Raw genomic sequence first — 26,662 nt, forward strand, 5'->3', positions numbered from 1 at the left:
CTGGGATCGAAATTCAGATAGCTGAAGGAATACGAAGTAACATGCAACCCGGAGAAGTTATAAGAGGATAGTAATTGATTAAATTGAATACTAGTATAGCAACATGTGGATCATACCAAAGCAATTACTGCAGGCAGCCAGAGGATGAGGGTAATCTCCGCGAAAATCGTATATGCTAGCCAGAGAAGCTCTTGTCAGCCACATAAGCTCCAGTCAGCCTACAGGGCTGACTGGAGCTTCTCTGGCTAGCATATACAATTTTCGTGCCCCGTGTAGATCTGCTTGGAGATTAGATGAGGGTACCTATCTTCCAAGTAGATCTACTGGTGACACAAACAGTGTCCAAAGTAGCCTGAGTGTCATCCTGTTTCAGTTCCAGGCTCTACCTTCACCAAACAGAGTGAGGGTAGAGCCTGGAACTGAAACAGGATGACACTCAGGCTATGTCCAAAGGGCCAACCCTTATCCAACTGGCCACCGGTATGCGGTACTGTTTGGCCCTTTGGATACCGTCATTGCCACTGGTAGATCTGCTTAAAGATTAGAGGATACGTCAGCTTCGCCTGCCCATCTAAAATATGGACACTATGTGCATCCGGCGTCCTAGAGGAGTTAAATTGGGGAAACCATCAAATCAATCTGTGCTCCTTTTGAGTCATAACTGTCCACCATTACAATTGGACTTCCAATCATATCATTTCAACAGAAAACTAGTAAACAATCAGTAACCTACTCAGCCATCACATTGAAGAAAAAAAAGACCACAACCCACAGCTTTAGAAAACAGTGGTCATTTATTTCTCACTCTGTTTTCAAAGACAACAAGGATAACTTGTCCCACGATCAATACCACTAATCCTTCTGTTCTGCCACACTTCATTTTCCACTAGCCTGTTTCAGACTGACCACCTGTCAACTTTCTCCTGTATGTACAAACTTCCCAAACTATTTCATCTAAAATTTTCTGTGTAAATATAAACAGAAAACAACTGGATTTAGTGAGATATGTTTAGTAGGTTATTATTCCACAGTTGGGAGAGAAAAGGTTTGTTTATACATTTAAATGAAGAATAATGATTAAAAATGGTGTTTTAAAAGATGTTTGTCAGAGCTGCAGTGAAAACTGCAACTGTGCTGGAACCACTGTAATGTATGATTACCAGTTGATCAGCCTCACAGCTATCAAGTAATTTCATTTACATGCTCTCTTCCAATGACATCATATTGTGGTCTCTTGCAACACACACTGCATTTCCAAGTTGAGTTGTTGACTGGAATGTATATCCATGATGTACATATGTGACAGGTACCTCATACTGCATTATGGTGACAATGGTCGATGGATTAGCTCTTATTAACATGATATTGCATGTTCTGTCATGATTTTATTGCAAATTACTTTCCATGATCTTGAAGGTACAATTAAAATGCATGTAAGATACACAGACTAAAGCAAAATTTGCTCAATATCTTTTTAAAGATACCAGTGGATGGTGTGGAAACACTTCTCAATCATCAATTGTACAATATTTTTGGACAAAATACCGCTGTCATATCTTATAGGATTAGGAACATAGAAGTCTCCTTTAAACACTAGATGCAAAATCCATCCTACGCACCACCACCTTGCCTTAATTTCTGATTAAATCAGGATCCTACACTGCCCCTTACACAGCCTCCTGGGACATGTGCTACACACACTCAAGCTAGGTTTCATTTCTTTAGGGTTATATAGGCTATGGGTAGGTTAATGATACACCTGGGTACAGAGATTACCTTATCCATGATATAAAATTCTAATGCATAAAACTATACAAAATGCAGTAAAACAAATCCAAGAAATGCCGTTAGTAGTAAAGCACACTACAGGAGGTATTTCCAATTACCTCCATACATATTGTAACCAAAATCATTTTGTTACAAAACTGACATGTTTTGAAATGGTATATACACATTGGACATTTTGCCTGCCCATTTATTCTGAGAAGTACTGCATTATAGCGTGATCTTTGTTACTTGCACATGATAATATTAGCATTCATTTCAAAACTGATGCTTTTCCTACATTTCTGAGACACTACATGGCATCTATGAGACCCACAAGAAACAGTACTTCACAGTACATGTATTTTTGTCTGAGTTGAAATCTACAAGAGAAGCAACATTTTCAAAATAGATGCTTTCCGAGTTGACAGCTCATGGCACGCCATCAAATGAACACTTAGTCGAACCGGACCTTCTCCTTGATAAGTTTGATTCCCTTCTTATGTTTGCGGTGCTTCTTCCTGGGGAAGATCTCATCCATATCATCCTCTATACTCCAGTCCTCGTCCTCCTCCTCCTTGGAGGCCTGGTCCTCCTCCTGAGACGGGGCCTTGGGTCCGTTGTCTCCCAACAGCTTTACATACTCGTCCCACTCCTCCTCCAACAGCTCCTCCGGAGACTTCTCCAGCAGGTCATCCTTCTTGGAGGGACCTGGGACACCAAACAGAGCAGACACTGATGTTACAGCACACAGATGGTTCTTAACACACCCAGACAGGGGAAGATTACCTGTCTTTTCCCAAGACTCATGGCATTTAGCCATCCTGGCTGTTCTAAGAAGTACTGCCAACAGGCATCTGTTACAAGCAATGGAGCTGATATTAGGATCACATTTAATTCTCAGTTCTGCCAATACAACAGTCATATGACAAAATCCATAAAATAATGTGGAGCCACATTAACAACATCCTCTGGATCACACGGCAGATTACATGATGGTCTGATTCCAATTCGTATCTGCAAACAGAAGAATCTCAATAACATTCATCTGGATACAAAATTTATTGCCTGATGATGCAAAGGGAAACTTATACTGACAAATATGACATGTTGTCTTCACAACCTGTCATCTTATACTGCAGATAGCGTAGCGTGTAGTAGTTTTCATACAAGGCAACATTCTGACATTCTGAGAAACCAGTGGTGGCTGCTGAGGCAATGAATGTTGATGTGATTAGAACAGACATTCTGCAGTGCCAAGCTCATGGATACCACCAACCTGTCATCATGCATGATAATAACTGCCATATCTATCCCACAGTCCCCCCCACCTTATCCATGCAGTCTATACATTGTAATTAGAACGACATTCCAAGGACCCGTTGGGATACAATTCATCTTCAGAGCAGTGATTAGGAGTTCCTTGCCGTGGTTCTCCAGCTACAGTATATTGATGTTTTGGTACCCCTAGGTGTGCAGCAGAAAATGATTACAGTATAAGTCCCACAGGCAAATTCACCAGCCCATTACTCATGCATCTCCTACAGAAATAACACCAGTACTTTTGATTAGACTTCTGCCTACAGCATTGATGATTTTAGTTCTATGCATTTTTATCAATATCAACATGTGTGTTGGCTGACAGTTTTCCCAGGGGCTCAAGGCTTTTATGGCACAATCATTTATTAGTTCTGACATTTGAGGAGTTGGATACAGCTATGCAGGATGGGGAGTAGCGCTGTGCAGGAACTGTTCCTGACCTAGTGTTAATGATTATTATGATGATGAAAACAGAAAGGCTGGTTAGAGACTTGTCTCAGTTGATGCATGATTTCTTTCACTGTAGAACATTGTAGACATAACATATTCAGGTACATTTAAAAAGTGTGAAACTGAAAACTTTCCCCAAAAGTTGACCTGATTGCCATCTTCCACTGATTCTTCCTTTGATCCTTCCACAATCCAAAAGACTCAGTTTCCGACATTTGACTATTCACTGCAGTTGACCTGGGTCTCTATCCTACAAACCCAGCCACTGCAATTGACCTGGGTCCCTATCCTACAAACCCAGCCACTGCAGCTGACCTGGGTCCCTATCCCACAAACCCAGCCACTGCAGCTGACCTGGGTCCCTATCCCACAAACCCAGCCACTGCAGCTGACCTGGGTCCCTATCCCACAAACCCAGCCACTGCAGCTGACTTGGGTCCCTATCCTACAAACCCAGCCACTGCAGCTGACCTGGGTCCCTATCCCACAAACCTAGCCACTGCAGTTGACCTGGGTTTCTATCCTACAAACCCAGACACCACAGTTGACCTGGGTCCCAATCCCACAAACCCAGCTACCACAGTTGACCTGGGTCCCTATCCCTGGTACTCACCAACAGTGGGAGGTGCCTGTGTGGGGTCACACTTCAGAGCAGTGCAGACCCAGTTTCCACAGGCGCACACACAGCTGTTACAGTTGACCTGGGTCTCAGCGCCATCGTCATACTGCTCCTCCTCCAGGGAACACTTCTTCTGAGGTGGGAGGAAGCCCGGCTCCAGGCAGTGGCGGAACTCCTTCAGGTTCAGCTCCCAATCAGAGTCATCGTCTGAGATGTCAATCAGGGCATCCACACACAGCCCCCTGCGGAGTCATTGTATATTCATACTGTTAGCTGTGCATATCTGACTTATACATGTTCTGTCATTCATTACAAAATGTATATAGAAATGTAAATATGTATACAGTTGTGCATAACACACAACATAACGTTGAACATTCATCATAAGACACCATATTTTTTCGTAGGATATCAGATAAACTATTTTCATACAGGTATATTCCCATCCTTACATTATAGACTTGTGATAAGCTCAAGGCTAGACTGAACTCCCTGTCTGCATTTACCAGATAAAATGTCAGTCATCCTGAAACATATCTATCACTACTGCAAGAATAAATGCAATAAGAACTTTCACAACAGCCGGCAAGACATTTGTAAAAACTTCAGTCTTAGATGATTTTAGTGCTGTAAGGGTAGGGAGTGTGATTTGCATTAAGTCTCTTTTGAAGAGCTGCTTCATTGTTGCATTCCTCAACAATACCTCAGCCAGGTGGGCTGACTAAAGCATTACAGATTCCACACTCTACCTCTCAAGATAGAGAGTATAAGTGCTTTACAATAAAGACAGCATCACTAGTACACTACACATTTTTATCTGCCATCTGTTTCTCAGTTTTATCTCCGCAGCGGCAGCCTATAAACAGGAGGGTTGATTTACCAGATATATTTCCTTGTTCACATGACTTGATTGTAATACCCCATGGTACTGACTTGTGAGCTGCACTGAGCTCCTTATTTGCATTCTCCAGAGGAAAAACATGTGGAGTAAATTGCCCTAAAGCTTTCCTCATGTATACATGTCCCATGTGGCATGGCAATAACGCAGTAAGTCAATCATTACAGATGGTTGGACAAAAAGATCAAAGAGATTTCATTCTCCACTTTTGTCGAACCACTGATCCCCTGAAGCCTCTGCAGCCTCCAGAACATTTAAGCTCAGTGATGACAATCTGGCTCTACTGGTTACACGACGTAGGGGCTAGCAGTAGTTTGAGAATACGGTACATCTTTCACAAATTTTTGAGGCAGTCAACATTGTGTCGAGAATAACACAGCATCATCTTAAATCATGCCCTTACATTTTAAAAAGAAACTTCTCTCCTTATACATGAAAGTATCAAAGTTGAATTTGGAATTCTAGCTATTCTGGGACTACATACAAATTTGCCCAAACTGTTTAGCATTGTATAATTATCCTAAATGCAAAGGTTCCTCATAAAACCTTAGAAGGTGACATACCAAACTACAGTAAAGTTTTGTGCCAAAACTCCTGGGCCAACACAATGCTACCTTGGGAGCCCTGGTGTCCTGAGCACTGATATTCTGCCTTAGACTTCTCACCTGAGTAGAACCTCATTTTCAGAGGTTGCATCAATGGCTGCAGCAGTCTCGTTCCTTTCTACAAAGGCCAAGAATTCGTTGGAGTCCAGCTTGCCATTGCTGTTCTTGTCGAAAGACTTGAAGTACTCTTGGGTGACGTCATCGAAGCCCACTCCCTGTAACATCACAGGGACACAGGTCATACATAGCAGCAGGCATCTTAGATATTTTTATATTTTTGTACATTATAGAATCCTATGGGTGCCATACACCTTGCTGTACGATTGAACAAACTCTTCAGGGGAGACCAAATTTCCTTAAGGCTTTTTTTCTCAAAACGTAGGGACAATACTTTTCCTAGATGAGAAAAGCATTTGTCTTTCTAAAAAAAAACACACACCCAAAAAGCTATTACTAGTATCTAATGAAGACAACTGGTTCTACAGAGCTTCATCGCAGCACTCTCATGCTTATCTGCTAAACATTACGGCCACTGCAAATGGTAAAACTCTTCTATCTATTGTACCATACTGGGGACTAGCTGGCTCCATCTAAAAATAGCTGTCGCAAGCAATTTTTGTGATACACATCTAACCGCTTCTACAAAATTGATTTGGATATCATAGTCATTACAGCAGATTTCTGTAAGCTCTTTGAAATGGGTTAATCACAGCACACGAGGCACTGGACGAATATAAATTAATCAACCCAACGAGATTCAATCAATGAAGCCGGACAGTTGGTTTGGAAGATTGATTGCACAATCCGTCCATGGAATTGTCTGTCCTTGGGTTCCTCCACAGACCTACAAATCCAGACGGAGTTATGAGTTATCCTAAATGAAACCTACATCTACAATCACAGGGTTACGATAGGGGTGGATGTGGGGAGACAGTTATAAGCATAGCAGACAATCAACTGTGTGGCCCGTCATGGACCATGCATCAATTACCAGTAACCATACTTCCACTTTAATAAGGAGACTATCATTCCTGCATGTCACATTGCTTCATTTACTCTGAGCTCTTAGACTAGAGCCTTATTCACAACTTGTTTTCATTGCCATTCCAACAAAATTTACACTTCTATCCCTCCATCAAGCTGATGGCTCATTTGTTGGTCCATGTTACTGACTATACGTTTTACATGAATCTGAATCCCTGTGCTTATCTTAACTGACAATTCTGAGCTCTTTACAGAAAACCGGGGTGTAGTTGACATTAGCCTGTCTATGATTCCTCTCTTCTTTACACAAGATGATCCTCTGCTCTAAATTCGACTTGTTATAGACCTTCTTAACTGGTATTTCTACTCTCTTAGGTTAGTTATCTAGACACATAAATAGTCCAGACATGCCTCCACTGCCAGGTACAATCCTCCTGCATGCTTCAGATTTAACTGATTGTTCAAACCCCAGAAGGCCCTTCACACATCCTCCTCGCCACATTAAACCACAAGGGGAATATCCCACCAGACACGTTTGCAAAGCCAGCTTCTCTTACAGGCCATCCTTCCCTGATGCCCTGCGTATTCATGGTTGGCGAGTAAAGGATTTCTTCTCACATTAAAGCAGGAGATGTCGATACATGTCTTCTCAGGCAGATAAGTCCCTTTCACAGTGGTTGCACACATATAGATAGCTACTGACTTTTTTTCAATATCTTACAATGGAGCACTCCATCAATAGGATAACTATCAGTCTCCTCCTTGGGAAAAGATGTGAACATGTTTGCACTGGAAGAGTCTTTTAAAAGAAAGAAACTCGGGCAAGACTGCAGGACTAGAGGATAAAAAAACACTGGTTGTCATGGTGGCTAAATGCAAATGATAGATGGGGCAAGGATTTAATTTCTCATTTGAACAAGTAAAAATGTGAAAAGGCTATCTACAAGATTCTTGATCTGAGATGAGGTTTGAAAGTTGACATGAAGGGGATGTAAAACATATTCTAGCTGTCAGATGAGAAATTCTCCAGATGGAACAATGCCAAAATCGTCTACAGCAGGTTGTGTGACCTGTGCGGTGTGTCTTGTCTGCGGTGACATGGAGGTGTGACACATGGAGACACACCTGACCCTACTGGTCGTCTTCCAGGAAAGGTCTGCAGGACGTAATGCATGCATTATCCTCTGTCAGGAAGAAATACTGCCATTACAATTCCAGATGGATGCCAGTCTAAAAATGCTTCTTGCCCTTGACCCCTTCACAGTACTTTGAAAGATTAATCAATACCTATCATGCTAATAAGTTTTGTACCTCTGCTTACTCCCAATTCCAGGACCATAACACAGAATACAACCTTTAGAACTTATTGTACAATATGCAGTGCCAGAACTTTTCAACATTATATATACAATGGTACATTTTGATGAGCTTTCCTGGCTTTTGTGTGCACAGTTACATGTACTTTATGTGAAGGTTGCATCTTGACCTTCCCTTACAGTATATTGATGGATGCCACCATGGATAGTTCACAGAAATCCCCACTGTGATGTGAGGAAAGCTATAGCAAATACCTTCAGTCATAACTGCAACCGTTTGAGTTAAGGCTGGGTAGAACCATAAATCACCAAAATGAAACCTCCTTTTCCCCATCTCAAATAAAAGCATTGCAATTCTAGTTCAATCTAAACTTATACCTCATACTACTGAGAAGTTTTGCCAAGTAGGACTTCTGCTACATAATGAAATGGGCATGAGTGGAGATTTTTCTTCATAATCAAAAGAATAAATCAGAAGTGTCATACCTACGAGAAATATTTGTAGTATTTGTGAATTTCTTGTTTCATTCATTATCATGATTTTCTCACAGATTCTGTCTCATGTATTTTCCCCACTGATCCTCATAAGGCAACAGACATGGCACATACAGGAGGAAATTGAAGATAGGAAATGAGAACACCGATTCTGGGACCTTCAAACTAACTTCCTGTATGTGCCTAGCATGTGGAAACCAGCCACTTAACTGCATTCAAACAACTACAGAAGCACACCAAAACCTTCGTATACTGAGGTGAGGTGATGAATAAAGACTTTGTTTGAGTGACTTGATTTGTTGGCCATGGAAATGAAAACTAACATGGTTTTACAATTGGCACAGAAAAGGTAGCACTTTTGCACATTTACACACACTCCTTCCCTCCCTCACACTCATTCACACAAACACAAATGCACACATGCATGCACATACATACATACATACACATACACACACACACGCACACACACACATGCGCACACACACGCACACACACACACACACACACACACACACACACACTCTCTCTCTCTTTACCTCTCTCTCTCTCTCTCTCTCTCTCTCTCTCTGAAACACACTCTCTTCTATTCATACGTACTGTTTGGAACCAGCCAGGGTCCACAGTCTCCGACATGATCCATTCGCTGATCTTTTCCCGCAGCAGGTTTCTGTTTTGTGCGAAACAGACGACGGGAACGACGTCATTGGCCGGCTGGCTGGGTTTGGTGGGCTTGACTGTGGGAAGAACTGCAGTGTCATCCACTGCTTACACAACAAGGGTTAGCGGGAGAAGTGGCCATGCAGCTCAGGCTAGCATCTCAGTGACAAACAACATGCTATCAGCAGCAACACAAATGCATTGCACTGCACAGCTGCATAGTGGGCACAGTGTAAGTCAGTGCTCAACAATGTGTAAGAGTTGCAGGCCAACACTCAAGGTGTGAGTGGAACTACAATTAGTGCATCTTTGTTACGTACACGTTTTTAGGGCTGTTCAAGGAAAAACACAACAGTTCTGCAACATGGACAATGAGAAAAACGAGGTCCTTCCCTACAAAATGATGACTAGATTGGAGATTGATACAGGGAAGCCAAAACATGTTCATGAATCTAAAATTTCCATTCCTCTAAGAATTCATGAACACTTTGCCGAGTGATGAATAGCCTTTTCAGGTCTGTTAATTTTTATTTTCATGGAACAGTCCTAAGCTCTGCAAAGTGCCACACATGTAGTTGTCTTATCATGTTTAAGACAACCACAGTGTGCTGTGATCTAGGATGCTTTCATGAGACCTGGCTTAAATATCTTAGTCTAAACTCTAAAAGAGACTTCTTCTTCATCAAAAAACACAAATGTTATACTATAGGGTAGATTCAGACCCAAATAATCAGAAAATATTAGTTCATTTGATTAGCTATTCTACACTTCTTAAAAGTGCGACACTTGAAATTGTGACGATCTCGCATAATCTAACATCATTATGGTTACATGATTATGGTACATCCATACTTGGTGGGGGCATGAACCCGGCTCATTAAGGAACTGGCATAAATATGATCTGTAACTGTTCTACTAAATATCGACAGTTTCTCACAAAGACTTATGTCCAATTTTGGGATGCCAAGCCCAAGGAAACTGGCTACATGAATCTTAGAATTACGAGAGCAGCTCCTAATAGGCATTAGCACTGGTTGCCAGCACAGCGGATAATTAGCACTAGCAGAACAGCAATTAATCATGGCCATAGCAACTGCATTGCTCGCTTTTGCAAGCTGACGTGACAGAAGTTATTGCAGATGGCTCTTTGCATCTCTGTTGTGTAAGAGTGGGGTAAAGCCAAAACCCTCATTACACCAAGTAAAACCCATTTGTGTGAAAGAGTCTCAGCACATCAGAACCTTTATTGATCCTACAGGTAGTCAGGGAGCCATGATAGACCATTTTGGTCCATTAATCCTCCATCTTAACGAACACATCTGGCACGGCTCCTTTACATCACCGAAGGGCAAAGGTCAGCCATCATTTCATCAGACCATAGATGTGAAGTGAATCACCATTACGTCCTCTCCAGCAGATGACTTGTGTCTTATGGGCTGCACATTCTTTTCACCCGCTCTCTTTTAGTCTCTACCCTCTAGACGGCCTCATTAACTCTGATCAATGATACAGTTCCACAAAAGTTCTTCCAAAGCGATTGGCGGACTTCCATAAATTTGTGCTAAAACATAAATACGAGGCCGTTCTCGGTTATGATGCATATATTGTCACGGCAGCGGAACAGCATGTCACAACCTTTACAAATATATTCACAATAATTGAATCATCTCCATCTCCAAGGTCAAAGGGGTAACAGAAGGACAGGAGAACTAGTTTGCCGTACCTTCCCCTTCCTTGCACTTCCCGTTGTACTTGATCTGGATCTTGATCCCGGCCTCGCAGGCGTGCTTGTGCAGCTCACAGTGGTTGACGTAGGATTTGGCATTGCTGCCGCAGACAGGCTTGTTGTGGTTGGGGCATTTCTGATGGATACAATTTTTTGGGGAAAAACCTGTTATCAAAGGGACAAGCGATATGAAGGATGCTAGACACGCGACCTTGAATTGTTGCATTTTGAGTGAATCCTTCAATATTGTGCCAGAACAAAACAGTTAAGCATTCTGTGCTCAGATCTTGGTATGCACGATTTACCATTCTATGCACAGAGTTTGACGCACGAACTTGGCAAATTGGATGCAAAATATAGCATGGATTGAATGGGATCCATGACACCCTGCACCAGGGTTTATGTCTTGTTCATAAAATGTGAACTTCAGCAAATGAAGTCTGCAAAAGTGACGGTAAAATTACAGGGTATTTTGTTGCACCTTCCTCATATAATGTTATCATAAAGATCCTTGTTAGTATGCTGGATTCATGGTAAGAGGGTAGCAATTCTTTCATACATTTTCAACCCGTTCCTTCTCACAGCAATTTTTTACTGATAAATTGATATCTACCTTTACAGGGATATTTTGGTAGCTCCCATTTTACTGCATATCCACTGGACCCATGTATCACATTACACGTATGAAGACATATACCTACCCTAATGCAGATACAGGTTGGCTCCCCATCTTTCTCTGTGCACTCCCTGCCTGCCCCACACATCACATTGGCACACACATCAGGTTTCACCTCAGGCAGTTTCTGTCAAGGGAAAAGTACAACATATCAGCGACACAGGCTCCATGTTTGTATTAGTGGTAAGCAAAACGTCCTTCCTGTCCAAAGGCACCTTATCAGGAAGGAAACGGCCTCCAGATGCAAAACAGCCTGCCTGTTCTTTCCAAATATACTTTTGAAACTAGTTTCAATGGTACAGCACTCAAAGTTTTTGCAGCAACACCCTCTGTAGAAATCCACAGGCAAGTAATTTGTGGAGTATGTGACATAGTGGCAGAAGACCATCTTCATGAGAAAGTGATTAAGTGCTTTAACACCGCCTTTGCTGAAAGCTCCTGGAATGGTCTGTATCTTATCTCGACTTCACAGAGGGGCTGAGCACCATTGCAGGGTACATTCTAGACTAAACAAGTTCATTGTTAACTTCAAGGTCACCTATGCTATATGATGCGGTAATCCAACTGGTATAATAACATTCATCAAGGGCACTTATGATATAGTAACCCAACTAGGTATTAAATCATTCATGGTAACTGCTCCAATATGTTATATAATAGTATAGCGTTACAGGTTAAGCTGACATGTCTATTACAGACCACTCCACTTTTATCACTAGACCTGCAGCTTGAACAACTTTCAACTGGCAAATGCCACATAATACCAGTGAAGCCGATTTCTTGTATGTTTTTTCCCCAGTGTAATATTGCTCTTTATCTTTCACCAGTGTAATAATGATGACAGGCGGAGCCATGTTATTAGGCACGCTTCATTAGAATGTGCCACTGGGCAGGGCTGGGAGTGACAGATCACAGACCTACTGATGGTGTAGGTTATCAGTCATGCAGGAGACAGGCAGAAGGCTTACTGAAAAACAGGAAATGGCCTCACCTAACCGGTTATGTTTATAGGAGATGGCAGGTTTGTCTGTCGTATGTTTCTGATTGTTTGCATTGGCCTCCAAACCAGGAGGATCCAGTTGGAAGTAAACTTGCTCGTGACCTTAGCTTAGAAAGTAGTCTCACCCTAAAATTGCTACCCATACCTGATCCTGTCAATAAACCTTTTTTATTACAATACAAATTTGCAAGCAAAATAGAATGTCACACGGCCTGTTCAATAACGTTTTTTTCCCTCAAATGAGTATTTGGCTATACCAAGTACATGTAGTTCTGCCAACTTCAGTCTGATAGATAATTTGTTATTCTGCAGTGTTTGTAACCAACAACACCCGTCTGATCCCCTCAGGTGTGCTGGTGCCTGATTCGTGCAGACACCACAATGGTTCTCTTTTCTACCATAAAGTCACGAGGGTGAAAGTACTGTCTACTAGACAAAAACGTTATAGGCACTTCTAAACAAGATTGCAGGGAGTAATGTTCCATTGGGAACCTTGGGCATAAGGCCAAAGGGAGAGCTCCAGCAGTGATGGGCTCCTCAAGTTATATAAACAACATACATGTAGCCTTGCTTTGGCTGCCAGATCCTGGGGCTCAGGAGTGATGGTGCTGGCAATATTGCAACATGCAAGTGTCAGGAAAGGCAAAAGGAAAACGTCAGATAGACAATACTAGAAGTTCTCTCCAGCAACAAATTGAACATTTTACTTCTTAGCAAAAGCAAGGGAAAAAAAGTCCTGTAGTTCATTATATGACTATTTCTGTCATTGCATTATCTTTACATGTAGTTTCTGATGGATTATAAATGGAGACTTTATAGAATCTACCTAGATCTATCACCAGTATGGGTACCGTAAACATTGAGAAAGACAAGAGGGACTCATATAGAAATTAAACATCACCAGTACTGATAATTTCCAAGGTTATAACAATTACATTTCATTTCTTCTTACAGTAAATTTTCAATGCTTCTTATATATGACTCTAATCTCTACTGAGATGACATACAGAAAAAGAAGTTTTAGTTGTCTATAACAAAGAAATGTTGAGAACACGTATATTTTTTCCTGAATTACAGCTTCCCTTTGTTTTCTAACATTATCTATCTTATTGTCTTGTTTGTTAGACCTGTCACATCAGTCCAACAGTCAGCCATTAAAAGAAATGAGCATGATCGACCTCATAAAATGGGACTACTGCAAATCAGGAGAGGTTGCAGGGTTAACTGGGTCCAGCCTTGTAATAATGCAGAAGTCAGGGTACAGTGGCTCACAATAAATGGGATACCAGCCAACACTGGAATACAACACTGCCATGCCAAGCTCTATTGCAACAACATAAAGGCACTACAAAGTTCAACCTGGTGGCTTGGCTGTACAAGGGTCAGTCTCTAGCTGACTGTTGTGACAGCACACACTGGGAGACAGTGGTGTGATGCTTTGTTGATGTTGGGAAAACATGACAAGGGAAACCTAACCCTATTCAGGGAAACCTAACCCTCTTTCCTATCCTAAATTAATTCTTATTTTCTCAAAAAAAAAGTTTTTGAAACAAAGCAAAACTCAACAGCCCTATATCCTACAAGATATCAATAACAAGTGTCAACTGTTTGGAGACTGGACCCTGCACAACACAAACCAAATCATTTGTACATATTGACTGGTGTCTCCTGAGAAAGGGAAAGCACAATTACATTTAGGCGCAGTTTACATTACGTTTTTCGCGTCAGCGGCGAAATTTCCCGCTGTCGGGAGGCCGCTGTCGCCACGTCTCTAGACACACCGCCCGGAAATCTGACAGACACCTGCGGTGCTTGCATTTCGCCATCTTGTAGAAAGTATCGGGCGTAAGCATAACAAAAGCAAGAAACAAAATTGTATGATTGTACAACGGTAGACGGCGTCTCCCCGCCCGTATTAAACTACAATGCAAAGCCTTGTTTATGTGTAGATATTCCATGCTCATCACTCGTAAATGTGGGGAGGGGGGCACAAGTACGATAAATATATCCGCGGGGAAATGAATGCACGGCACAAAAGTCGCCGCGGATCCCGCGAATCTCTCTCTCTATATATATACCGGGGATCTAAGTAGACTTACAGTATGCTAATCAACGCGTGCTTTATGCTAATCGCCGAAACCCTGACTCCCGCTGACGCGAGCCCGACGTATTCTCTTTAGACGGAGTTTGAAGTTGACGGGGACTCCCGCTGTGCTGACGGGCGACGGCTTCCAAGCTGACGGGAGAAAATTTGTTGACAGCGGGACTACGTCGACGGGAATTGTCTTTACACGGGGTTCCCGCTGTCGCCAGTGGCGCTGACGCCAGTGGCGCTGACGGCAAAAGTATAATGTAAAGAGAGCCTAAGCAGTCCTGGACCTGCTGTGGAATACCCACTCCAACAATAACAAAAAGATTTACAGAGCAATTCTTGGATGACACACAAAAGTTAATGTAACAGTCCTCAGGAAAAGGATTGATGATCACATAAAGGCATGACTACATTTATTTTCTTAGGATATACAACTTGAATTGCAGAAGACACATGCTTACCAACCTAACTGCCAAGAAAAGATATAAATCATATACTGCAAATGCCTTTAAGTTTGCTGGTTTGCAAAACCACCGCAAAAATGTCAACATTTACAGTAATAGAGTATCATATGATGACATGCATTAGCATCTACCAGGCTCTGCGTCAATCGCTGGAAAAATGGTAGACATTGGCCAAATAGAGTGGATAGTATGCTAAGGTAGTCGGCCAGCCAATAGGGTTCAGTAGGTGAAGTACATATCGCCTATTGAACCCTATTGGCCAGCTGACTACCCTAGCATACTATCCACTCTATTTGGCCAATTTCTATTATTTTTCCAGCGACCTGCGTAGCCTAGTAGAGGCTAGACATGAATTGTAAGCAGCGTTTCCAGGCACAATGCACCTGGCCTGTGATGGATGTAAATTCAAGCCCTTCTTTGTGACATTCTTGTCTCAGAGCAAAGTCCCATAAGGGCAAAATCCGATGAGAATGAGATGCACCAGCAGGCAGTACACATGCTTCACTAGCCCTCCAGATATAATAAGCCAGGCATCCTGCACATCAATGCAGGGATACTGATGAATGTAGGGGCCCTGAGGGTCAGTTAGTCATTGTGTTGTCCCACTTATTCCCACAGTACATTATACTTACAGTTCTTCCTGGCGCCATGATACATGCATGGTGATTGTTTGTGCACTGTAATTCCCACAAAAGTTTCAGGGAGACTTCCACAAAGGGGAAACAACAGGTATTGGGAAACACACAATTGCTGGTGATTGAAAAAATGCTGCTGTGAACGAAAGAGAGATTGTAATGGAAAATAACATAAAGGTACATTGTATTACTTTCCTGATTTTCTCATGGCTAAATTATCAAAACATTCTGTCATCTTTGTGTACAATGTCTCAGCTACCTTGTTTGTTTCATTACTTGACCTAGCCAGAGAGATCTTTTTTTTCTTTATAGAAATACTGCACAACATTAGAAAGTTTATTGACTGCACTATGGTTTGTTTGTCAAATTCTACATTTGGTCAAAGGTTGTAGATGATCACTACACCGTTAGAGTAGGTATAAACCACTGGAGACCACTGTATGACCCAAATGGTGACCTCGACGTTTATGTTTTATAATCACAATTACAGAACTGTCGCACATCTGAACCTAAGGCATATGTCTAGAGAGAGTTATGGTTTTCTGCCAGCAACTAGTGAAGTAATGCTCTGCTCCCAGACATTTTATGGCAAATGCGAAGACAGCCTTACTGGTTGATCAGATGACTAATACTGTAACCTAGATCTGCCAGGATTGTGAAAGGTCAGATGCAATACCTACACATCAACATTATAAATGTGATCAAATGACAATCTATATCCATAACCAAAACCAGGGAAATACCATTTACTTATAGGTAAAAATAAAATATACACTTTATTCAGCATATTTCAAGTGGGCAATGAATTTTCATATTCCTCTTTGCCAACATCAACTTGAACAGTAAGGTCCCACATAAAGCAATTTCCTCCCCGATGTGACCACTTTCAGCTTATGTGTTACATGCAAAAATCTATTTCGAAGGTTATCAGTTGACAAGGATGTTATGGGACAGGTCACATTCGTCCGGTGACAGAAAATTGAGGGCATTCTAGGGATAGTTGTAGATGTGCTGTACAAAATTCAGCTGTCTAATTATTAAAAAGACCTTGATGATGACTTTTTCTGTCAAAGCCACCCAGAAAATCCAGTCATACAACAAATGTGACTTGATGAAGGAACAATGACATCACATCCCACCCACAGTGTCTGTACAGTGTCAAGGCTCAAGACCTCAGAATCCCAAAGAATTAATTGTGAGGGTTGAGGTCACATTCCTCTGTTCAGTCTCCTTTTATACAACCCCCTTATGAAGTTACAGTGCAGAAACATCTCTCTAATTTAGACCCCGTTCACACTCATTTTTTTCAATCGCGATTGAAGTATAATCGCGATTGAATCGATCCGCTCGCGATTGATTTTTTCAGTGTGAACGCTCCCAATCGCAATTGGAACGATCCAAAACGATCCAATCGCGATTGGATTGGATTGTAACTACCTCCGGAGGGGGAACGGGTTTTGTTCGCGTTAAGGATTTTCGCGTACGCGTGGAAAATTTTCGCGTGGAAAATTTGAAATGGAAAATTCATCTATAGGTTCAAAATATCAAAGTAATTTTAATATCAAAATTTGTCTCCCTTGGGAATAGACTTGAGTCCCTTGGGAATCAACTTGTTTTTTTGTTTTCTTAAATTTCAAAAATCCTTTGAATTTTTTTGGGTGTGAAACCTTAGATTTGTAAACCTTCAATTCCCTTCAGATCAACTAATTTGCATATTTTAACGCACAAAATTCCCCTGCATGGGTGTGGGCATGGTGTGGTGTGGTTTGGTGTGTGCTATTCCCAAGGGACTCAAGTCTATTCCCAAGGGAGACAAATTTTGATGATAAAATTACTTTGATATTTTGAACCTATAAATGAATTCTCCATTTCAAATTTTCCACGCGAAAATTTTCCACGAGTACACGAAAATTCTTAACGCGAACAAAACCCCAACCCTCCTAAGGTAGTTTGATTGGATTAATCGCGATCGGATCCAATCCAATCCTATCAAATTTTGAGTGTGAACACAACTACGATTCATTCCATCGCGATCGGCGGAGATTTCGGCTGGTTCCGGGGGTGGGAGGTCATACATGTGGGTACGTGGGGTCATAGTTCGCATCGCGCGGGAAAACAAACCCAATCCGCACGTCAGATCGCTCTTTTACAACAACAACAAATTTTCATCGTCAACAATGCCCAAGAAGAAGAATAATACTCCGTCAGCAACTTCAGCTGGTGGCAGATGGCGCGATGAGGAGACCAGGGTCCTCATCGCAATCTGGGGGAGAGAGGAGGTGCAGGCCAAACTGGGGAAATGTCACCGAAAGAGGGACATTCACCGCACCAAGTGACAATGTCTAGCGGAAAAATAGACACAAAACAAGGACAACAACAACATTTACCAGATGATCGCCGATAGCATGCTTCAATCGTGCTTCAATCGCGATCGGATCACGGCGTACTTTAATCCACTTGGCGAAAAGCAGTGTGAACGCAAAAGGTTCTTTGCGTTCAATCGCGATCGGGTCGAACAATCGCGATTATACTTCAATCGCGATTGAAAAAAATGAGTGTGAACGGGGTCTTAGTATATGCTCCTCATTTAATCTCACTTACAACCAAAGGTAGCCAATTAGTAAGTTGGCCAGTTACCACAAAGCCAACCTTTGTCAAACAGCCACAAATCTCCTAGCCTCCGTTGCAGTCCTTTTCCCCGCAGCGTCTTTTTTTTTCAATTTTTTTTTTTGGGGGGGGGGCGCCACGTATCTGCTTGGGATCCCGTATCCGCCGTGCCTCTGTGTCCGCTGTAGACCCTGTGTCCGCTGCTGGGGAAGGACTGCGTTTTGTCGCTTCCAGCAAAGGCAATTAATGTATCCGCGAGAAGTAATTAACACTACCGGGAGAAGTAATTCACACTACCACGAGAAGCAATTCAAATGTTACGTTGCACAAAGCCCACGTGAAGTGACGCATGCTTCCTTGCAAATGATTATCATGTTGTCTTCAAAGTCGAGTTACAAATTGTCTGAAATGTGGCCTGATGTTTCTTTCTATTGCTGATATCTTCTGTGGATTCAGCCGTCGTAGCTAAGAGATCTTATAATTAGAGTGTTTCTTATACGACAGAGAAGACAACAAGGGGTCAGGGGTTAGATTATGATCGGCCATTGTGTAGCGCAGCGTGCGCGGAGAAAGTATTGCAGCTTTCTCACGCTTTGTGAGACATGTTTGAGCCACGTTTCCTTGCACGAAAAGCACAAAATCATTATAGCAACTTCGATGGATGTACGAAGGAAAAAATGCGAAAGGTTCGTTCATTTAGGTGTCTGTCCATCGTGTTTTGAAAAGACATCCCGGCAACCGTTAGAACGTTGTCGCTGCTCAAAGGGGCATGAAGATTTCCCCGCGCTGGCCGTATTTATTACGGGAAGTTCGCACATCCATGGCAATGGTGATAAGTGATTTTTGATGGGCCTTTGCTGGAAGCGACAAAACGCAGTCCTTCCCCAGCAGCGGACACAGGGTCTATAGCGGACAGAGGCACGGCGGATACGGGATCCCAAGCAGATACGTGGCGCCCCCCCCCCCCCCAAAAAAAAATTGAAAAAAAAAGACGCTGCGGGGAAAAGGACTGCAACGGAGGCTACAAATCTCCAAGGTCAGGTTACAAAGAGAAAGCAAGCAGGGCAGTATGGAAGATATCAAGCTGTAGTCCAGCTGTTGGTCTTCCTCGGCAGTTTCTTGACCCCCAAATGATCCATGATGAACATTTTCGCTGCCAGACCCAAGATGTCGCAATGTTACAAAGGTGTAGTCTCCACGCAGAGGTTTGGCTCTGGTTGGTTTTTGATGTGTTTTTTGGCATTTCTGTTGTGTTGGGCTTTCTTTTTTGTCACACAATGCTTTATGCCGCCAGCCCACAGCCCACAACCTCTTCTTGGAGAGTAACAAAGGTGTTTTCACGTTGTTTGCACTGTGGTTTTCAGTAAAGGATTTCAAAACTGCAGTGATGGCATCCTGTAAACTGAGCTGCCAATATTCTCAGTATGGGATTTAGGCACTAATTAGTAATTACCAGTGCAAAGTCTCTCTAGGCTCCTGTAACCAGGTCAGGTCAGGGCATTTTGGTTTACAGACTTCATAAATATACATGTGCCTAGTGATGAAGCTATGCAACCAAAGACAATTCTACTTGTAAAAGAAGCGCTGTCGGTCTATTGAATAGTACAGTATATAACTAGGTTAAAAGATACACATCTTTAGTTTTAACTTTCAAGTACCGTATGTCTAGGGCCATAACAGAGGTCCGAGAAGCCTTGATATACTACCCAGTATATGTGAAGTAGGACGTAATTATCGATCTTTCTACTCATTTCCCCCCTCTCTCTTTGTAGCCCTAGTCTTAATCTCTACAAGGAACATACACAAATGTAAAATAGGGAGGAATGAGCAAATAAATTAGTGCAAGACAGTGTGTTCAACGACCGACCGACAGGCATTACAGACACCCAAATGATAGGTTTGGGGCTGTATGTCTGCCTGTACTGCTAACTCTGTACAGTCAACCATAACTCAATTACAAACCATTAGTGCTGCAGCGTAAGATAGTGCAATTATCTCATGCCTCCCAGCCATGGCTTGGTGTGTTCACCTGATCTGCAGATACATAAACTTCGGTTCCGCTGGAAAGAACATTAACTTTATTTCATGTGAATCCTCTGTCTGCTGCATAGAGTATGGGTTGATAAATCTTCCTTTCTCAGAAAAACTTTCTCACATGTAAGTATCAATAAGCGGAAGTTTATACAATTAAGGCATACTCCATTCACTGACAAATGCCAGGACAGATCCAACGGTTGTGTTGAGCAATTTTCATCATGTAAAACAGTTGTCTGAATATTACCTTCATGTAGTGCTGGCAAACTGAACTGTAGTGGCAAAGATCTGTTCATGCTGGCAAACAGATCAATATATTTGGGTTCAGCTGACTATTAATTATCTAATTGCACATTAAACTCTAGAATAAATCAAATCACAATCAAGCCATTTCCCTTGGGTTTAATCAGTCCCAAATGAGCCCATACTTCCAGTCTGTAAACTGAGCATAGCACAGTAGCTGGATTTTGATTTGTGAAGAAGTTTCTGCTGAGATAAGCAGTTGTTGTTTGAGCTGACAGAAAATCGTTCAGATTTCTTGGACTGAGGAGGAAGCTCTTCTCTTGGGTGGCCACCTCCTCAGCTGTGACAAATTGATTTGTAGAAAACAATTATTTAGCAACAGGACAGGTTCTATTCCCAGGGTACTTGGCAGCAAGGTGGATCTCATTCCCAATCTTATACCACACAAGGATGTTATAGAAAATAGGATTACAAATGATACTAATCATAGCCCTGCATCATGGAAAAACACAGGCCAATCTACCATCCAATTTGTTCCTTTATTACAGGGTAGAAACCTTCAGGATGGACTGTGTAGATTTGTCTTGATATATGATTACTTGTTATTGATGCACACCTTTACCATTTGACTGATGAAAATAAGAAACCAGGCTGTCGCCCATATATTTGTAACGACCTTTTAGACTTCTACCACGAATCAGGCCATTCAATTTGTGAACGTATAGATCAATATTCCTCCACATAGGTTAATGATAGAGCAGTGCTGGGCAGTAAGATTAGAATCTAAGCAGTCCTCTGCGCCACACAGCTGACATCAAAACTTTAACCACTCCTTTTTTTTTCCTTCCAAAGTTTGAATCATAGGGCATTCTCTTTATAAAAGAACCCTGGACAACTCCCTTCCTGAACAGTACCTGAACCCTTGGCACCACTCAATCACCTTTTGGACCAACTAATCATACAACCTTCATCTTGACATTTGGCTGACTGGCTAAAGTGTATGCTGCAGGGTTTGAGTTAGACCTTTCGAAACCCGAGACTTTTGTGGGCCAGCTCAGTTCCTTTCCTTGGTTTCAAGATTTTCAGTTTAAAATGCATTCCAATAAGAACTAGTACAACAGCACTCAGTACACATTGGCATCACCCTGGTTAGAGAGTTCTCTGCTTAGATAGTTGCTTTACCCCGATATTGTTTCCCTACAGCAAGACTGGGGAATCTGAAATCACCCCTACCTAAGAGCCAACAAGCCAAGTCAACTCCATATATCCATATATGATCACACTAGAAGGGAACTGATCAAATTAACTTCGTGCCTCACACACATAAGCTCACTGTCACAACCATTCTCACAAAGCCGTATTATGAAGCAGGAATATACCGTAGTGGTACACATGATGGATATAACATCTTTTACTCCAGGATGCAGCAATGGCAGGTGTATCAAACTAAGGTTATCTCCCCGCTTTACTTCCCTTGAAATGCCAGCACAATTCTAATTGCTTTACAGTCCATTTTTATTGATAAGTTCCGAACACAGCTAAGCAGCTTATCATTGATTTTCAATCACCTAAACGTGTTTGAAGTTCTAGCAGTCACCAGTGATATCCGCCACTATCCGTTCTCTTGATGACAAAACTGAAATCTTGTCTATCTCTTTCATAAAATCACTCTATATCCCTACCTATCAAAAAATAAATTAATAAAATCTGCATCTTTATTGTTCAACCAGAAAACTGCCCTTTGAAACAACACACCAGCCTTACAGGCAAGTAGCTATGACTGGTCATGTCTATCGCCTGCATTGGTACAAAAGCACTGGCACAGCATATGATAAATTTTCTCAGTGTTAGTGCCACCCTTGTAGACTGAGGCTGTCCAGGAGTCAGATTTTACGTATACATACATACAAGCACCTTGTCGGTGAAGCTGATATGCTATGGTTACTACCACATGTGGCTCTTCTTGCATCTAAACTTGTATTTGCAAGCTAAAAGAACCTTCTACAATAACTCAACCTACTGGAAATCTATCTATTTTGGCGCGGAATCATTTTTGCAGTAGGATTGGAAACTGGTTTTAAGTGTGTAAGTTCGCGGTCAAAACAATATTGTAGCACAATAACATAGCAGTGTCATGATTTCGCAGTAGAGGCACTGCGAAATCTGAGAAAATGAAACCAACACGAATATTTGAAGACAACAGTACCGTACATTTACACCCGTCAATTCTTGTTAAACCTTGATGTCCCTTCTTCTATCAACCATCAGATAGGGGAGGAATGTACAATGTACACATGAGGTCTGCATAGTTCATTGCTCACTTCAGTGTGCTTGGATAATGAAAGATTGCCTATTCATGACCAACCTTCCCTACTAAACATGCAAGGAAACAAATATTCTGACACTTCAACTAAAAAAACAACCCTGTCCATTATCAATGTTGTGACATGCCTAATTTTTAGTTCAGAAATTACGGTCCTTCTTTCTTTTTTTCGAGTTTCAAAAGAAAACCTAAAAAGGTAATTTTCAACTGTGGTCTTCTCAGTTCTTATTTTGAAAAAAAAAAAGATTACTTGTACAGTCTTTTTTCTGTTTAACAGCATGTCTTTGTGAGTTGTATTGTTATTTAGGTATATCAAGATCTTTTCATCATTGTTCACAGATACTTGGCAGGTTTTGGATGTTTGCAAGGGCAGCCTGTTTGCAATAAGGTCAATGGGAAAAGGACCTGCAGTATCTACAGTCTGATTGAATAGCAAACAGCACATGTAAACACAAGATAACCTGTGAATGACCCATTTTTCTCATAGATACATGAATCAAACTGTTGGAGGTACACAATACACATCTATCATGATACTGAGATAGGTAACTGCGCCACAAATAAATAACAAATATTTTTACCCAGGAGAATCTTCAGAAGTGTGAGTGGTACCAAACAATGTCCTTGAAACATACACACGTAACTGAGTGAGTGACTTGCCTAGTATACTGAAGGTAGAAAATTTGAATTGTTTCACTATTTTTAGCATGTCTTTGAATCATTTTTCTTGTGGCTAATCTCCAAAGTCAGATAACAGGATAGAGCATGCAATGTGCAGAGGAGACAGCAACCCTTTTACTGAGACGCCAATTAATCAGGATATGTGCTACTGGGCGGTGAATTCATTAGCTTCAGGATATACCAGCTGAGAAAAGTCTCCTCCCTCTCCACTGATGAAAGAGTTACGAATCTGCCCATCTACAGAGACAAATGAAGTATCAAACAACTCCCTAGAAAGAGCAGGAGAGAGGCCCAGAGGATATGCTTCCCTATTAGTGCTGAGTTTGCCAACTGTGCTCCAAATCAGCAACAAGTCAGACCCCATTGTTTGTGCCCATGAGGGATCACATCTGTTCTGCTTTTCCTGTTTGTCTGCCTGTGGGTGTACACCACTCCACTCCACTCTAACCTTCCTGTACAGCTTAGGTTATTAGGAATCAGGTTGGCCTCGAGACACATCACAGGCTAAGCCCTCACACTGCTGCATTCCATGGAGACACTATCAAATTCACAGTATGTACATGTTATAAGCTTCAAGTAAAAGTGGCATTTGGCTTTTGCCTATTAAACATCTGTTGATCTAGCTGTCTGGCAACAGGAAATAATGGGTCTGAACAAGGGGTTGGAGAATGATGAATTGGGTGGCGTGGACTGTGATGTGCTTTTTTTTAGCACACGTCTTCAAACCGATACTGTAATAATTTGTACTACTACTAGTGCATGCATTGCCAACAACAAAATATGCTGGCAAGCATCTCCTAAAGCATTTGGCAAACTTTACTGTGATATAACATTAAATGTGAGCTAGGTAAGACAAAAATTATGTCAATGGGTCCTCTTTGAGCCACACCATCATCTCATCTGCTTGAAGACTTGAGAAACCTTTCAAGTCTGAGTTGAAGTTGATTACAGGTCTGCACCTGTGCTCCTCATTTTTAGTAATTTTACATTGCTACAAAGGTTCTTTTTGATTTGGCATGGATAAAAGCAAATCGCACGTACTAGTAATCCACAAGTTCCCTGTCCTGCTGGTAACAAGGACATTTATATAAAAAAATGATGGTAACAAGACCGCCAAACTCCCCGTCAGAGCATGATTTAAGTTTAACATCCAATAACTTTTGTGAATCGAGTTGAACACTTTAACCATGACCAGCACAAGGCAAAGCAAGGAAAATAGATATTCCATCCCTTGCTTTGCTCTTTGAACATACGGAGACTTTGAAGATGGGGACAAAACAATAACACTTCTCGGATCTCAGATTTCCCCGGGACGTGTCGGCAGCGATTTCGGAACCAGAGCTCTTTCCTTGCGACTGTCTCTTGGTGACCCCTAATTTCCCCCTTCTTATAAAAATATCTATCTCTTATGAGCGAATCAGTTCATATAGAGGAGATAACAGTTGTGCAATCATTGTAAAAGTTGGTACGGAAGCGCTGTTGGACGTAACTTACCGCCTGACACACCACCACCAGCACCGCTGCGGCGAGCACAACCCCGGCTTTCTGTAAGGACAAGGGAACAAGTCAGCATCCGGCCCGCCAACAATAACAACACGCGAATTCCGCACAGAACCATGGCTTTTCCCTTCCAACCACGCAGATCTACAGCTACACCACCCGTACGTCCACTCTGATATCAGAAAAAAGAATTCTAAACTCACCATTTTGGTAGAGAAAGTGCGGAAAATCCGAGCAGACGTCCAACCAGCGCAGATTTGTGCTCCCGGAGGATATCTGACAGACGACTTTCGGCTCTTACAATAAGTGTTCGTCCTCCCCCCATAATGTGATTGCCTTCTTTCTTCACAAAGATAGAAATGACGACTGATAATACAATGATACAGTAAGAATAAGCCAGTTTAAATATTTTATTCTAAATGTTAATTTAGTATAATTATTCAAAAGTAGTGCAATTTTGTCACAAACAATACCAATTCTATGAAGGGGTATAATGTCCAAAGGTAACAGCCCCCGGAGATCAGTTTCCGCTATCTGGGCAGTGCGCTTCTGTGATTGGCTGAGAAGATTCTGTGTATAATCCACATTCCTCCGCGCGATGAAGTCAACTGAACTATGAGCGAGAGTGAAAGTCAAGTCTTGGTCAAGTGTGATAACGTTACATGCATGTTGTGTATTTCTTCCCAAGTACCTTTTCCATTTCTACAATGCATCGTATTGGAAATGACACTAAGAGGCTACGAAAAAGGAGCCTAGTATAATAACGTTAAAGGTTTGCAAAATATTATGTACAGAATTGTGCACTTGAGACGACATATTTTTCTTCATTCACAGTCTGCTATCGAAAAGAACAATCTGGAAATACCAAAGACGGGGGAAGAAATACTGAGAACACGAGAGGACCTCTTGGCTTGTTGAATTTTCTATGTTTGTTAGAAATCAAAGCGAAATCCTAGGTGGTCTTAGAATTCTACAGACGTTGCGAAACTGTCCCTAAAACTAGGGGAACATCTGTCTCTCCTGAACACGGTCATTTCAAATTCAGTACCATTATTGTCAGCACGGAACAGGAAGTCGCACTGACATTGAGCCCTGTGATTGGGTGATTGTATCATTTGACTTTTAGCTGGTTGTGAAACGCATCCTCGCAGATGTGCTTTTGGGGGCAATAAGGAAGGATCTTTGAATGCACTACCTTTGTCTGATATTACCGCCATAGGAAAGGGCAAGCTATCAAAAGAAAATATCACAAAGCCGGCAAGCTCTTGCGAAAAGCCACTATTGATCCGAAGAGAGATGCCAAGATCGATGCTGTGTAGATCTCGGCACGTAACTTTAGTTTCTTCTTCGAATAGTAATAAACCCTTGGACGTGGTACAACTTTCGAGGTCGTACTATGCGATATACTGATATATGTCTCATCAAGGAGGTTAAAAACTCTAATTTGTTCACATAAAGCAATGGCATCCTATATAATGTCCTTGCATGAAGCATGCAAGAAAGAAAGGAAGAAAAAAAATGTGACGTGTATGTGACACGGGCAGCTCGCGCCGAGTATTCGCCTTGCACC

The 26,662-nt window shown here is 41.8% G+C and overlaps 1 protein-coding gene across 2 annotated transcripts; it reads right to left on the reverse strand.

Annotated features, from left to right (window-relative positions):
* Positions 1-775: 775 nt before the first annotated feature.
* On the reverse strand, positions 776-25,428 carry LOC136433233 (follistatin-related protein 1-like). 2 transcript variants are annotated; one of them, XM_066425225.1, is made up of 8 exons: positions 25,296-25,428; positions 25,087-25,137; positions 11,539-11,640; positions 10,835-10,973; positions 9,052-9,188; positions 5,717-5,871; positions 4,148-4,395; positions 776-2,475 (listed from the first exon to the last, which is right to left on the reverse strand). In XM_066425225.1, exons 1-8 carry the CDS (start codon positions 25,296-25,298, stop codon positions 2,222-2,224), a joined length of 1,089 nt encoding a protein of 362 aa, XP_066281322.1. In that variant the 5' UTR covers positions 25,299-25,428; the 3' UTR covers positions 776-2,221. The 2 variants fall into 2 exon arrangements, with proteins under 2 accessions (XP_066281322.1, XP_066281321.1); XM_066425224.1 differs by having other exon boundaries at positions 9,052-9,215.
* Between the last annotated feature and the right edge of the window lie 1,234 nt (positions 25,429-26,662).

This window comes from Branchiostoma lanceolatum, chromosome 4, assembly GCF_035083965.1.
Source record: "Branchiostoma lanceolatum isolate klBraLanc5 chromosome 4, klBraLanc5.hap2, whole genome shotgun sequence".
In the NCBI taxonomy this organism is placed as follows: Eukaryota; Metazoa; Chordata; class Leptocardii; order Amphioxiformes; family Branchiostomatidae; genus Branchiostoma; species Branchiostoma lanceolatum.